The 16,931-nt window shown below is 45.6% G+C and overlaps 1 protein-coding gene across 6 annotated transcripts in view; it reads left to right on the forward strand.

Moving 5' to 3' along the window:
- LOC126543970 (mitogen-activated protein kinase kinase kinase 13-like) overlaps nt 1-16,931 on the forward strand; it is a 593,636-nt gene that overhangs the window by 278,310 nt on the left and 298,395 nt on the right. For 5 of the 6 annotated variants that reach the window (XM_055061158.2, XM_055061159.2, XM_050191137.3 and 2 more), the window contains exon 10: nt 5,443-5,571. The exons of the other annotated variant lie outside the window; for it this stretch is intronic. In XM_055061158.2, coding sequence (XP_054917133.1) covers nt 5,443-5,571 — 129 coding nt within the window. The remainder of the gene's footprint in view (nt 1-5,442; nt 5,572-16,931) is intronic. 6 annotated transcript variants of the gene reach the window in all.

A 16,931-nucleotide genomic window follows, 5' to 3' on the forward strand; every position in this document is an offset into this window, starting at 1 on the left:
ACTCATCGATAACAACTAACTTCAACGGCTCTTTAACGTAAACTGCTACCCCTCCACCGGCTTTATTTCCTCTTCTTGCACGATGCGAGCTATACCCTGAAAACTGTGGAACCGGATCATTTGCAGTTAACCATGTTTCCGTAAAAAGCAGAACATCAAATTTTTCGGTTTTTGATTGTATTAACTCATTAATTTCATCCAACTTATTTCTAATGCTTCTTGTATTAATATGTATACAGGATAACGTCTTGCATCTGGAATATTCTTTGTTCAACTTTTGCATGTCATAATAAGCGTCTGTCACTTGGTGATCAGATGAATGAGTAGACGCCATATTAGTGTCATAATTTATCATTATGTAGGTCATCTTAGATAAGTCCTCAATAGTGGTGATGCGCAGAATGGGCAAGCCTTCATCTTTCCGAGCAAGCACCACGCCATTGGCAGTCCAGACATATTGCCACTTTGTTTCCTTCCTTTTCTGTCACGCAGACGCGAGAAGTTTTTTGTTTTGTTGCGTCAAATGCTCGTTGACGTACACTGAGTTGTCTGAGGTGAAACCAAGATCTTTACAAGTTAGCTGCTTTTTTTTCTTGCCTTCATGCGCACACGGTTTCTTTTCATCCTTTGCACGAAGCGCACAACAATGTTTTTGACGCCAGTCTTTGCAGTTGACACCCAGTGACACGTGTCAATATCACTTTCTGAAATGCTCTCGCCAAGCGCTACTCCAATTCTTTCTATCACTGTCATGACGTCATTTCCACCGGGCACACCTTTAATTTCTAAATTATTGGCTCTTTGATACTGTTCTAGTTCGTTTACTCTCTATGACAACCTTTCGTTCTCTGCCTTGTAATGAACATTAAGTTTCACTAGCTCCTTGATCTCAGCCCTCAAATCAGCTAAATCTTTCGTGAGGCCCTGCATTCCATTGCATGCAGTGGAACAAAAATTTACACTGTCTTTCAATTCTCTGAGTTCCGTTCTCATGTCCCGCTTGAAATTCTCTAGTTGTTGGCACAACTCTTTCACATCCATTTTGCCTGACTAGCTCAGACAACAAAGCAAGTGTACATCAGTATCAACATACACTTTGTTCGGCAGCAGCGCACAGGACAATCCAATAAAACGCTAGACTCCTTAACAGTTAGCTCACCTGCGAAAGCAGACGATGGCTATTAGCGCTGTACGGACAGTGCGCTGCTGCCGAACTGTAGCCCGTGCCAGCCTTTCCTTCACCTTTTATAGGGGCACGGTGACGCCCTTTTCTGGAAGGTGGCAGTGGTAGCCTCGACTGTCACGTGATGCACCGATTAGCCCTTGTGTCGCTCCTTCACTTCTTGCTGATATGTCGGATCAGATGCAGCACGTTTCCTGCGAAAGCAGACTATGGCTATTAGCGCTGTACGGACGGTGCGCTTCTGCCGAACTATGATTCCAGAGCGCCAGCTCCATGCTGCGGACATAGCCACTTGTGCTGCAAAAGATCGCACCCTTTCCTATATGCTGAACTGGACGTGGAAGGGCTGGCTAAGGGACTGTGTGTGCGCCGAATTTGCGCCATTCATTTCACGGCAACATGAACTGTCTACTCACAAGGGTTGCTTTCTTTCGGGTGATAAACTGGTGGTGACTGAAAAGTTACGTTTCCATATACTTGAAACCCTGCACGCAGGACACTCAGGCATCATCAGGATGAAAGCACTCGCTTGCAGCTACGTGTGGTGGCTTGGAATGGACGCTGCTATCAAAGAATGGGTTCGCTGGTGCCAGGCATGTCAGGAGGCGTGGCCAAAGATGCCACAGGGACCAGTCCACCATTGGTAGCTCACCCGGACACCATGGTCCCAGCTGGGTGTTGATTTTGCCGGGCTGTTTCAGGGGCAGACCTTCCTGGTAGTGGTTGACTCGTATTCAAAATGGCTGGAGGTCATTCGTGTATCATCGATAACGTTACTCACCATGATTGGTGTCCTGTGGAGGCTATCTGTGACACATGGACTGCCGGACGCAGTCATCTCAGATAACAGAGTGCAATTCACGTCCCTCGAATTCAAGAGTTTTCTGAGTGTAAATCTGATCTGTCAGGTTACATCGGCACCCTTCCACCCCGTCACGAATGGACAGGCTGATAGAATGATTTTTAGAAATGGTTTTAGGCGCAAAAAGTACACGGACAACAGAATAAAAGACACGGACAGGCAAATGACCAAAAGAAGGCCTATCTCGAATCATATACGATAACTGGGAAAAGTGACTGGCTGATTTTATGTTACAGCAGCACATAACCCCGCACACGGCCACAGGTCGGTCACCGACAGAACTTTTAATGGCCCGTCGGTTGTCAACTGTACTGGACTGGCTGCATCTGGACAGGGCTGCGGATAGGTAATCCTGGCTGTCAGCACCTATGCCTACCTCACGGACGTTCCAGCCAGAAGATCTTGTCTTCACACGCAACTACAGTGAAGGCCCGTCATTGATTGCAGCACTTATCTCGAGATCCACGGGGCCGGTGTCCTATGAGGTTGTGTTACTGGATGGCTGAGTACTTTGCCACCATATGTACCAGCTTTCACATCGGATTGGCATGGCTACCATGACACCGGAACCGGCAATCGCAGAACGGCAACTAGAGAGCAAGCCTGTCGAGTTCCGCACAACCAATGGGCACAGCAGCGGAACTTCCGAAGATGGTGAAGTTGTAGAGCAGCAACCTACAGAAGTTCAACTTTCAGACGGCGCCTCTGCACATCAACCAATGTTGACCGAAGACGTCGCAGAACCTGTCACTGAATCGAGGGAGCCGTCATCCACCATTGATCAGCCGTGCTTGCGTCTTTCACAGTGAGTTTGTAATGTTCAGCGGAATTTGAGGCGCTATGTTTTAGTATTAGTGGATTATTAATAATGGTCTGTCTAAGGGGGGAGGGTATCATAACAAGCCAACAAACACTGACACCAAGGACAACATAGGGGAAATTGCTTGTGCTTAATAAATGAAATAAAGAAACGATAAATTAATGGAAATGAAAGTGGATGAAAAATCAACTTGCCGCAGGTGGGAACCGAACCCACAACCTTCGCATTTCGCGTACGATGCTCTACCAATTGAGCGAAATGCGAAGGTGGTGGGTTCTGTTCCCACCTGCGGCAAGTTGATTTTTCATCCACTTTCATTTCCATTAATTTATCCTTTCTTTAATTCATTTATTAAGCACAAGTAATTTCCCCTATGTTGTCCTTGGTGTCAGTGTTTGTTGGCTTGTTATGATATGACTAATAAAAATCGGGCCCCTCGGTTAACTCCCTTTCTTCTCGTTAAGGGGGAGGGGTGTTATGTTTGCATACTACAGCCGCTTGCGTGCCATGACTGTAGTTTTATGATGTCTGCAAATTTGCTTGGTTCTGACTATGATGTCACAAAAGTGAATAAAGAGCAGCCATAGCAAGTGGCTGGGCCTTCTGCAGTTGAGTCGAACTGCATGTCAGTATGTCGTTGCTTCTGCAATATAATATTGTTCTTTCTTCTATTTTGACATTTCTCGACTGAATGACTTTGGACTGTGTACACCTATCGCTGCAAGTCTTGTTGCATTTACTATCTCTCTGACCGTCAGTCTACACAACTTGTGACCGAAATATGGTGCCTTGAAAAGTTTTTGAGGGTCCCTATGTGTTACAGTTTGGTGCCGAATCGATACAGATCTATTTGCTGAGGCCACATGACACTTGGAAAGCCGACAAACCATCTTGCCAACAAAATCAAGTGTACAGGATGGCACTGACATTATTCACAGCTGCCATCTTATCGACACACCATATGGCGCAGCCTCTTGTTCTGGACACCATTCATAGGCATGCATCGGTCTCCTCGTAGCTTCAAGTAATCCGTTACAAAACTAGCTTTGGGTTTACAAAGCAGGCGCAAACAGGCCACTTGACTTGTGCACTGACTATCCGACACAGATGTAGTGAGGCCTGTTGCGTGAACCTCCTTATTTGGTAATTGTCGACTGGTACAAAACTAGGTTGAACATGAACAGGCACCTGCTATTTTTTCCATTGGAGCGAATGCTGTTGACCTGTGCTGCGTCAACAATACCTTAGCACAGAGTAGTGATGCGAAGTCACATGGTGTGTGTTGTACAGTTTGGCCTTGACGTGTTGACGATAACCCACAGATCCCACCTGCTATAAATATTGGAAAGCTCTTCTGTTTTCTTGAGGCAAGCTGGAAAACAAACCCTTTCTAAGCAGTGTAAAATTGCCATGCCGCACAGTATGACCTGTTATTGAAATGAAGACCTCATTGGTCAACATAACATAACTATTTCATTTAGACAGAGGAAAAAGCAGGTGATGGATGCAGCATTCTACTTATGAAAACATGTTTTTCACACGTTTGTATATGAACTGACCTGTAATCAGCATACTAATTTGGTGTTCTCTTTTATTGGATTAGACCATGCTGTACAATTTCTGGGTACCAAACTTACTGGGAGCTAGCAACAATCTTGTTAAAAAGTAGACTCCTGAGCATGTGCTGTACCTGGTTTCCTTGCATAAAATTTTGTTATATTCTATTCAATATTCTACATTTTTCTTTTATGCAATTTGAAATATACTATTAGGTATTTGCACAATATTTTGATCACTTCTGGCCTGTATGTGTCCATCATGAAAGTTGTTTGAAATGTGAAGGTATTCGTGGGAACCCATTGAAAACACATGTGCAGAGACATGGAAAAAGACTCGGTCGTGAGCTGACCAAAAGGTTTCTTCTGTTTACTTCATTGGTAGCTGTGCTGGGTACATATAAAGGCAGAAAATTTGGCACTTCAAAGTAGTGAAATTCATGATCTTGGATTGTAGCGCGAAGTGAACACGGACACAGAAAGGAGCAGACAGGACGAGCGCTAACTCTCACCAAAATTTTTATTTAAACGAATATATATATATATATATATATATATATATATATATATATATAGGTGATTGTAAAAACCGCAGCACCTATATATATAGATCGCCTATATCACCTATATATATATGTGTGTGTTTTCTTCGTTTTAATAAAAATTTTGTTGAGAGTTAGCGCTCGTCCTGTCTGCTCCTTTCTGTGTCTGTGTTCAACTTCGCGCTACAATCCAAGATCATGTTACCGTACCAACTCGCCCAACTTTCTATCCTTTTGCAGTGAAATTTCACTATTGCAATCTATTGCGAATTTTTTTTAGGGGCTGGTTAATGTTCGCTAAAGAATGTCCTGCCACCATCCGTGTAAAATGTTTTCATGCTCTCTAGTGTTTGTAGGGCACCTCTAAGCATCAGATAAACAAGGTCAAGTGTCATAGTATCCATCAGATTATCTCATTGGATACCATAGCGTTGCGTTTTAGTACTTACAATTTCCTTGAAAGACTCCATGTGTTGCAGGCGAGAACAGAGCTTGGAGATTGGTTCTGGCTACCGGCCCTACAAGAAGCGCATTGTGCGGCCCCTCATTAAGGCCCAAGAGCGGTTTGGCAAGAAACGCTCCTACCGGCTTCCCTCGGACCCTCCCAGGTATCATGGCTCCATCCCTTCATTTTGTTCTGCCTGTTGTAATGATATTCAAGAACATTGTCTTAGTTCAGTTTCTATGCACTGTGCTTATTGTGCAGGGAGCTTTCGTCACGCTTTTTCTACTTGAAACATACACAGGCACCATGGACTGAAACATTCTGTTCATGTTTGTGGGAAAACCTTGGTAGTGTTTTTTAATCTCGCAACCTTCAAGTGGGAAAACGTCTGTCGATAAGGTCAGCGCACTTGCGTTAAACCAGATTACAGCTGTTTCAACTTCGTGGATATGTGTCAGCAGGGGCAAGAATAAAACTAGTAAAATAAAGGTTTCGTAAGATCGTGTCACACACACTGGAAGGCATGTCAGTTTTTTTGAGTGTGCGCAACTTTATTTACTTGGACGAATCCAAAAAATTTGAGTTGGAACTTTGGAAAAGATATGTGGCCCTTGTATTACAGGTTGTAATAGTCAATATAGATTCAATTGTATGCCTTTGTTGCATATATATGCGGTTACTCGGCACACCACACACTCCACTTCTCACATTTTGCAGTAGTATTGAAAGTTGGCAAGTTGGTGTTTCTTGTTCCTTTTAGAGTGCAGCTCTTAGGCGCCCGTTCCTGTGGCGAGCATCACATTCTGTGGCGGCATAACCAAGCGAACAAGCAGAGTGAAAGATCAAAGAGCAAACACGGAGCGGGATAGAAAAGACACAAGCCGTCAACGGCGGAGCCCACCAGAGCGGGCCCCTTCAGTGACATGCGCGCGGGAAACTAGTGTCATGCGGACCCACCCAACCACTCGATGCATACTCGTAACTGGTCTCAGCCAGACCGCTCGTTTTGTACTATCGCCTGCTCGCGTCAGCTCTCGCTCACACTTGTTTGGTTTGCTTGGTTTGGTCTCGTTCACGCTTGTTTCGATTGTCATGGTTTGTGATTGTTTTGTAATCTGATTGTATGTGCGACGTGAATTGTGTAGTACATTCTGGAAGCCACACGGCACCATCAATTACTCTGGAATATTCACCAAGTCATGTATAAAAGTCGACGCACTTGACCCGCAGATCAAATTTTCGATGATTGCCAACTGTGCTACATGTTTCCCAAATTCTTTGCCTCAATATATCATGAAATGAAAACACGTATAAAGCTGCCTTCAAATTTCCCATTAGAAAGTATCGTAATCGTTGGTGATTTTTTAATCACAGGAGGTAATATTAATTAGAAAGAAATGGGAAGTACAAGTTTGTGAAATCACACTTTTCTAGTGTGCTGTCAGCAAAAATCGAGTAGAATATCGGGCTTTGGGAGGTGCCGTCACACTTCGAATCGTTCGGCTTGTTGACACAATGCCGCCATCTTGATACTGTAGTGCTTAGAACATACTGACTAGCATGCTGAACCATGGCCAATAGATTGAAAGGCACATGGTGCGGCCTGCCATGTACACTGGAAATGACTTCCCCCACCGAGTGGGGATGGCCGTGGAGGGAGAAGCACGGCAGCAGGCATGCCTTGTGGTCGTTCACACAGTCTGCTTTTATGAGTACCATTTGCTGGAATATAGCTGGAGTTACTTACCCCGCCCAAGATGCGTGTTTCACCTGATGGTTGCATTTCATAGGAGAAGTAACCGAGGATGTATTTTTTCATATCCTAGAGGACCACAGCTGGTTCTGGAGCCCTCCACTGAGGTTTTTGCTGAAGTCAAAAATCTTAATTTGCTTCACTTTATTTGGGGTGTGCATATAGCAGTTTTTCAGACTGAATCGAATATGAGTCAAATAGTGCTAGATGCGAATAGAATTGACTATAGAATATTTTTCTATTAGTTATGTGAATAACGTACAGCCTTCTTGCCAACAGTTTTCACATCCTGGCATTCACAACTATAGAAAGTTTCTGTCATTACCTGCACATTAGGAAGCATGCTTTATTAAAAGTACAGAGGAAGCAATAGAAACATCTAAGCAGATTGTTTGGAAGGTCAGGGCATTTAAGCCTGTTTCACACGGTGCGATTTTCGTCTCTCCGAAAGTGCAGTTTCAGTCAAGTGCACCGAAAATTGCAATTGTATCATCCCCCCCCACCCCCCCCCCACCCCTCAACATGCAACCAACAATTTGGTCGCACGTTACGCTGATTGCAGCATTTGGTTAGATGCAAGCACCAAAAAATGAAAGCGGAGAGGAGAAAATCCATCGCAATTGTGCCGAGAGCAGTTTCACAGTTTGTTTTGATTATGGTGGTTGGGAAATGACTGTCGTTCAACAAATACAGAAAACTGCAACTTAGCCATGAATGGCACAATCCGGTACGTATCATCAGCGCCGAAATGTTAACATAAGATAAGATAAAAACACACAGTTCAGATTCGGTTCTATGATTTCTATGCATTTGTTGACTTGCTACGCTGCAAATGAAGTAACAGTGTTTTTCACCTTGGCTTCTGGTGCTGATAGTTCATACATTTGCAAGCCTTTCTGTTATTCATATGAGCTGCGAGTTGTAAATATACAGTTAAACCTTGATATAACGAAATTCTCGATATAACAAAGTATTTAACTTCTTATAACCTCTTGTACATAGAACGCCGTGTATATAGGACCACAATTGAAGAAAGTGTATTTGTATGCAATTTCAATATAACGAAATTTCGCTTCCGCCACAAAGGCATGCGAGACAGTAAATGGAAACTTCCGTGGACACAGATGGTCAAATGGTTGAGTTATAAACGTCTGTTTGCAAACACACCTCTGAAATCGCGTGCAGCATGACAAGAGTGACTACCGAAGTGGAGCTGCATCATGTTCTTTATAAAGTCCAAGTGCAATAAGATCCTATCGCACCTCGCGCACTTTGTGTTTTAGGTGCAAGTGAAAGTGTGCGATGGTGAGACAAGGAAGATGGTGGCTTCTTGAGTGCCACCTTCTCACACGAGCAAAGGGAAAGAGGGGGAGGGGAGCGAGCTCGCATTAACTCAAGCAATTGCGTGCAAGGGGCAGGGGGGATAAGTTGGCATGTGTCTCGGCCGTGGCTACGCATGGCTATAAGCGCGCTGAGCACATACGCCTCTACGCACCCTGCTTTAGAAGTAATCTACCTTGTGTGCAAAGAATGGGCGTGTTAAGACGACATGGCATTATGTAAGCTGTCTTACCGCGTGTTTAGTATTGGAGGTCGCGTAATCTTGACTTTCGGCGACCCGTTGGAGCAAGAGGCAGACGAAGCATTTGCTCCCCACTGCCGGCGCTTTTCATGATAGCGTCGTCTCAGTGCGGGAGACGCTATCAGCTGTGGGGGCGAAGTGCATGCGAAAGCATGGCTGGCTTCACTTAATTCGTACCGCTGATGTGAAGATATCGTCGACGTGGCATGAAACTGTGTCATTATTTGCCGACTCCTAAATTCATCAAAATAAATTGTTGTCTAATTCAAATTTGCTTTTTTTTGTCTGCCCGGTAATTCGAAAAATTCTGCGGCCCCTTTCTGTGTAAGAAAAATCAATCGGTGACTGTACTTATTTGCATGAAAGGTTGAATTTCAATACAACAAAATTTATATATAATGAAGCAAATTGCCAATTTTACCTACTTCATTATACCGAGGTTTAACTGTACTACGAAGTGTCCGTCACTAAAAGAATGGCATTCGGATGTCGCGATTTTCTGGTTTGTTGTGTTCCATGCTGCTCGTGATATACCGTATTTACTCACATAATGATCGGACTTTTTTGTCAAAAAAATTGACGCAAATTCAGGGGTGCAATCATTACGCTAGTTAAATTTCTCGCGAAAAGAATTTTTTTTCATCCCACATTTGCTGCGGGATGACAACCGGTCAAGAGGCGGCTGCCGCTGCACAATTGCGCTGTAATAGTGAGGGACACCAAAACAAAAATGGCAGCCGGCGGAGCAAGCCGAACGTGCTGAACACGATATTTTTTCTTCTTTGAGCACATTACGCGCATTGAAACAGTTTCCTCCGTATCAGTAATGAGTAATATCGTTAATATTGGAAAGTTTGCGACCATAACATAGCCATGTTCACTTTGAGGGGACAGAAACAGAGATGGGCGCGCTTAGCTGCCAGTGACATAGAAACACATGGCGGGCATGCTGCGGAAACTGTGGCATTTGTCTTCACTATTATCCTAATACGGCACGTTTCCGCTAACGGTGAGCGAATATCTTAGCTGTGTTACAAGCGTCGGTGTATGAATAGGGTACACTTCTAACAGTGTACCCTACCCTAACAGTATCAGTGTAAATGTGGCCACTATCGTGGCCGCTCGCGATTTATTGCGTGCCCACGAGTGCACACGAGAAGAATTGAAAGGCATCTTTTTTGTTGTTGTTGTTGGCCAAAACCATTATGCCTACAAGTAATAAAGCCAAGGCAAGTTTGGTTGTAGCTCTTTTTTTTTTTCATGGGAGCGCAGAAAGTGATGAAAGGAATAAAATGGGGCATCTGCTTAAGAATGTTTGGCGCGTGCAGACCACTTGGTATGTCTTCAAGAGTCATTCGCCTAGCATTTGACAGTATTTGACAAATGGTAAGCACGATCATCATTAGCTAGACTAGCTAGCACGACATATCGCTGCATCAAGTTTGGGGTGTGAGCATTACATGGGAAAGAAAAAAATCTAATTTTGACGACAAAATTCAGGGGTATGATCATTATGCGAGTAAATACGGTAAAAAAAATGCTGCCTTCGAAGCATGGTATTGTTATGTCGATGTGACCACCAAGAATGCCACGCCGAGCATGTTGGGCACGCCGGGACAGCAGCCTGAAGAGAGACGCAGACACACACAGGGACCGAGGCTGAGAGTGAGTTTATTGAAGCGTGGCACCTTAAATAGGCGCAGCGTCGCTGTCACAGCGCCCCTCGAGGGCGAGTAAGTTTCGGTCTTGAAACTGAAACCCCGATATAACACCATCCCCCTCTCTTTGAAAACAATTCTTGGGAAAAGCAATGTCATACATTATACAATAGTAATTGTAAGAAGGCATATTGAACAGAAGGCAGGGGAAGCATCATTATACATCTGTTAATGGTATACATTACTTTGGCATCCTTTCCCAACTCTCTCTCCTTCCTGAAGAACAAAAAGTAGCAAAATAGAGCACTTGAATTTTTTTTATAATTAAAAACACGTAACAAAAAATGAACACGGAACACAATGGACCACACAGCAGCCAACAAAATTTGAAACAGAACAGCGCGGTTTTGATGGGGACAAGCAGGGAGAAACGACACGGATGAGCGCTGCCATGTCGTGTCGAACAGCGCTCGTCCGTGTCGTTTCTCCCTGCTTGTCCCCGTCAAAACTGCGCTGTTCTGTTTCAAATATGGCTTACCAACTCGCCCAAACGTCCGTTTTAACGAGCCAACAAAACACCTGAATACCTGTCCAGGTATGTTACAGAAATACAAGTAATAAAATATGAACACATGACGTAACAGTTCTGCGGAAGCCCGCAAGGTGGATGTCTAGCAATTACTGCGAACTGGTGGATGTCTGATTATCCCTTTATTATGAACACATGAAAGGATCATGAAATGCAATCTTGAAGGTGGCTTGGTTTCTGGTGCCGCCTTTTTGACCGCCAAGGCAATTGCGGTGCATGAAGCTGCATTTCATCCATAGGTGCCAGTAATAGCTCCGAAGTTGCTTTTGAGCTTTGCTGCTCCGCTAAGCACTCACCAAGCGAACCTAGCCCACTGAAGCACCCATCAGACGACTCTGAAGGCAAAGAACAAGGTCCAAAAGAATCCGAAGATTCACTGACGTGCTCCTCAGGCACAGCTGGGAGCGAAGACTTATGAAGGACAGCATGCGAGCACAAAGGCTCGGAGACATGAGCGTTAGGTGTTTCAGAGAAAGCATGGGGACTGGGCACATCAGTCATTCGTTTTGAAGGTGCCTGCATTGAACCACTGGGTTCAGTTACACGCCTGTCAGGCGAAGCAAGGAGTTCATTTTGGCTGGGTACCACAGCTGGACGTTGAACTGTACCTGAACAGAATCCTCAGATCCTGTGAAACGCTCAGCAGTCGATGCTGCAAGCGATGCAGTATAACTGGGCACGTCAGTCAGCATAAGTAATGGTGCCTGACTCTTTTGCCTTTTGGTCGAACATGTAATACTCATTCGAGCAACTTTACGAGCTTTATAAGAATGCACTCACGAATGAGAAGAACTGCACTGAAATGAGGAATTCACTGAAGGCATATCTGTAGTAACTGCATCTGACTGTTTTGCAACAGAATTGATAAGACGGTTATATGCCATAGCATATAACGAACGGGTGGATGTCTGATTTTCCCTTTAATAATGCCACAGCATGCATGTGATTATAGAAAAACCTGCTAGGAATGCATTCAACATGCAAACTGACCCATGATGTACAGTTAACCTGAGTTTTCCGGCGGGCTTGCCGTCGTGATGCTTTAACTGGGATGGACTGTTCCAGCACTCTACACTGGTTCACTCTCGCTGATGAAGTCGTACTGCCGTTGGCGTGTGGTGCACTGTCAAAGTCCACTGCACCGTGTAATTGGAAAAGGACACAGCACAAAAAAGACAACGACACGAGAGAGCGACATGCACACAGCGCTGACTTACAACAGTTTATTCATGAAGCAACGAAAGAATAAATACATAGGGTTCTACCATGCGCAATATGTGAATGGTCGGCAAAAAACCTGGAATGTCATTTGCAATGCTGATAATGATAGCCACGTACATACACAGCACATGAAATACTTGCTATTCACCCACCGTGGTTGCTCAGTAGCTATGGTGTTGGGCTGCTGAGCACGAGGTCGCAGGATTGAATCCCAGCCACGAGATTCGATCCCAGCGGCCGAGCCCCGGCGGCCTCATTTCGATGGGGGCGAAATGCGAAAACGCCCGTGTAGTTAGATTTAGGTGCAAGTTAAAGAATCCCAGGTGGTTGAAATTTCCGGAGACCTCCACTATGGCGTGCCTCATAATCAGAAAGTGGTTTTGGCACGTTGTGGGGACCCCTTTTGGACCCCTGGCTCCTGTTCACGCGCGACTTGGTCCATTTGCCCATGTGATCGCTGGGGACACTCAGTTCCAAGCTTTATTTTGGATAGCGTACATTCCCCGCGGCCGCTGGCGCCGACGCGGCGCAGAGCCTGCTGCATGCGCGCGTGGCTCACGTTACGTCGTGCGCCGCGCGTAGGAACAGTGCCTGAGGAGCGGGCCCCTCTCGCCCTCTCTTTGGCTTCTCTCTCCTTCAGCATCGGAGGTGCGCGGGCGCTTTCGCCCGACAGATTGACTTTTGGTGCTCTTCGCTGTTGGACGTGCGGACCCACTTGGTCCCGCGACCCTCTGAGCAAGGCGGCCCCCTTCTGTGTGGCGAACCTGCTCAGAAGAGCCATCGCGGCAGAGCAGACTTCCCGGGAGCTTTCACCCGTAGTCTGCAACTGCCACCCCAGTGCCATATTCCTGTACTGTACGCGTATTTTGTACATAACAAGGAATAAACCCCCATTCGTTAGTGCCATGGCTGGAGCCGTCTCTACGCCTTGCCAGTGAGTCAGCGAACCTGCCTCGGCGCCCCTTTGCGTCCGCTGCTGAGTGGGGACGAGCTACGTGTCTGCTTAGACCTTAGCTAGCCGGGTGCGGACACGTTAGCCCGAAGCCCCGCAACGTAAAACCCCATAATTTAATTTAATTTTTTAAAATACTTGCTATTCAAACCCTGTCAAGATATGCCATTTCCTGAGATGAAAGTGCAATCGAAGAACTGTCGCACGAGCTATCAAACTTTCTAGTGAAAACTGTGTCAGCTGTGAATTTTTTTTCCGAAATGGCAAAACCACCGCAACACCAGCGCGTTGCCCTACCCTCTTCAGTTTGTGGGACACATCATGTATATACAGAAGTACTGCAAGCTTTTTCTTTTCCCTGGCGGACGTGGTGCTCGATCAGCTTCACCATGCTTGATTTGCTTAAAAAGCTTTCCTGCAACAGCTGATACTAAAGCCTTCATGTATCTGCGAGACAACAAGCGGTCAACCTGAGCATCAAAACTTTTTTTGGATAGAATGCGGACATGACCTTCTGAGGGCTCTGACATGGAACACATTAACAATTCCTCGGTTTTTTAATTTATTATTTTATTCATTATTATTATTTAGTTATTTTCTGGTCACATGAGCTACCCGAAAATGACTGTTTAAGGTTTTTGGACGTAAGGCTGTGCATGTCTAGTAGACATTTGTACTAGTCGTTCGAACCAAGGAGCGGGAAACCGCTTCTCTCTTTCCAGTCAGCACATTCGAAATTACTCAAACGAAGAATCGTTAATATGTGCCTTGTCAGAGCCCTCAGAAGGTCATGCCCGCATTCTATCCAAAAAAAGTTTTGATGCTCAGGTTGACCGCTTGTCTGCCAGATACATGAAGGCTTTAGTATCAGCTGTTGTGGAAAAGCTTTTTAAGCAAATGAAGCATGGTGAAGCTGATCGAACACCACGTCCGCCAGTGGAAAAGAAAAAACTTGCAGTACTTCCGTATATACATGATGTGTCCCACAAACTGAGGAGGGTAGGGCAACACGCTGGTGTTGCAGTGGTTTTTCCCACTCCGGAAAAACTAGCAAAGCTTTGCAAGTTTGCTTCACAAGCCAGGCCTGGCCATTGTACTGTGAAACACAGGAGGGGTTTAGTGCCCTGCATCACTGCCTAGGCATCCTTCTCTCATTTGGTCTTGGGCGACGATTCAGTATCAGTTTCACCTCGTTAGGAATAACTTCTCTGATGTGTGAGACAGGCAGCTGAGACTGTGAGTTGTTTTGGTGCACCGCCTTGAACACGCTACTAGTGAATTCCCGGTAAGCGCTGAAAGTTTTTATTTCTTCTCATTTTCTTTTTTTTTTCCACACTACATCTAAGTATTGTTCAATTTCTCCGAAAATGTATCGTATATCTAGCCGCGTTCATGGCCGCATGAGTACGGGTGACTCCGAAACCACAATGTTGGAACCATTGAGCAATACTACGCAGTGTCACCTGCGCACGTGCGACTCCGGAACTGCGAGGCCGGAGCCTTTTAGAAATCATTCTATATTGAGTTACCCATCGCGATCAGGAAAACACTACAATCGAGAACAAATCAAAGAAGTTCTAAGGCATGTAGGGTCCTTGGGGGTTGTATTTGTCGGCGATAAGGTAGCCTCCCTGCCTGCGGAATTATCTGACTGAGGTGTGACAAAGGCTCGGTTGCCATAGTCAGAAGTTCAAATCCCACTATAAATTGTTTTTTTTTTAATGAGGGTGAGCTTGAAATTCACCTCCTCCAGTGCACAACTTCTGCAGGCTTGGAGTGACGCCTGTCACCGGCAAAAGATGGCGAGAGCGAGTGGGGCTATACTAATCCAGGTACAGCCAAATTAGGAAGGCCCGCAAAGCTTCAACAAGACACTCCCTCACCAGATCAGGAATCAGCCTCCCTGGTGCAGTATTCCGCCACTCCCTCCCACATAGCTCACTCAATTACCCAATGGCCCTCAGTCCCCAGCAGCTGCGGAGCATCTGACCAAGGCGGCGGTCAGACCTGTAATGCAGCAGAGGGTGCTAAGAATCTCTGGGTCCAGACAGGCCGCCAATGGAAACTGACCCTTGCAACGTTTAAGACCCGAACCCTCTCGAGTGAGGCTAGCTTAGCAGGACTCTTTGAGGAATTATCAGACATTGTTTGGGATATCATCGGCCTTAGTGAGATTAGAAGAACTGGTGAGGCTTATACATTGCTGAATAACGGACATGTCTTCTGCTATAGAGGTCTCCTAGATAAGAAGCAATACAGGGTAGGATTCATAATCCATAAGGACATAGCGGGCAACATTGGCGAATTCTACAACATTAACCCTTTCGCTGTCGGACCTTTCTGGCCGTGACGCACCCCCAGTGTCGGCTTGGTTTCAGGGAACGAGCATAACAGGGAATTTACATAGCAATTTATTTTTGATTATGATTGGTATACAAATAACATAGTCAATGCAATATGCACGTTTCAGTGTTCTGCAGCTGTTGTTAGTAACCATCATCATCATCATCAGCCTGACTATAACATCCGTTCAACATTTGAATCTGATGATACGGAACTCATCTCTTCCTTGCATGAGACAGTCCGAGTCCAAATCTCAGCTCGGCTCGTATTCTGAATCGGAAGAGCCACCGCCCCCATGAGCAGACGAAGGTCCCGCGCCACTCAGCTATCCGAAAGTAACCGCGCGCAGGGAGGATGCGCTTTCAGTCGCCGCACAACGGAGAGAAATAGAGAAATGGGACGTTGTGTGATCAAGGAGACAGAGGGAGATGGAAAAAGGCTAAAACAAAGTTCGGAGGGCTTTACGTTTACTGCTGCAAGTCGGAAGCGAGGGTGCGGCGAGAGAGCGAAAGCAGCAATCGAGTCACTCTTTTCGGAGAGGCAACGGGCGAGTGCGCCTGAACTTGACGCGCCGTAGCAGACACACCAACAGAAGAAAAATAAAAACCTTCAAACCAGCAGAGATGGCAGAACAACCCTTGAACCCATAACTACACGCGCGCGACGCATGATCCAGCGAACGCGGCGCCATCGCGCCACCCAGCAAAGAGAGGGGGGAGTGGCAGTCGCACTGTACTCTTCAATACATGTACTAGCACAGGTCGGGGCGAAAATACGAACTTGTAGAGAGTCAACAGATGGTATGGCCAGTTCAGGAGCGCCAGCTTTGTGCTCAGGAGCGAAATTTTGAACGCACGATAGAGAACGTACCGGTACGTCAGTGACACTGTGGGGGGGAAGCGCGATGACGTACCGGTACGTCCGTGACAGCGAAAGGGTTAATGAGAGGGTAGCTGTAGTCGTAATCAAACTTAATAAGAGGTATAGATTAAAGGTAGTACAAGCCTACGCTCCAACATCCAGTCTCGATGATGAGGAAGTAGATCAGTTTTATGAAGATGTTGAATTAGCGATGAGAAAAGTGAACACAATATACTGTAGTAATGGGCGACTTTAATGCAAAAGTGGGGAAAAGGCAGACTGAACAAGCAATTGGTAACTACGGCGTCGATTCTAGGAACGCTAGAGGAGAGATGCTTGCAGAATTCGCTGAAAGGAATAAGCTTCGAATAATGAAAACTTTTTACAGGAAGCGAAGGAACAGAAAGTGGACCTGGAAAAGCCCTAATGATGAAACAAGATATGAACTTGACTTCATACTATCTGCTGATCCCAGCATAGTGCAGGATGTAGAAGTGATAGGTAGGGTAAAGTGCAGTGATTGTAGGTTAGTGAGGCCTAGGATTCATCTCAATTTGAACAGAG

Source organism: Dermacentor andersoni, chromosome 1, assembly GCF_023375885.2.
Source record: "Dermacentor andersoni chromosome 1, qqDerAnde1_hic_scaffold, whole genome shotgun sequence".
In the NCBI taxonomy this organism is placed as follows: Eukaryota; Metazoa; Arthropoda; class Arachnida; order Ixodida; family Ixodidae; genus Dermacentor; species Dermacentor andersoni.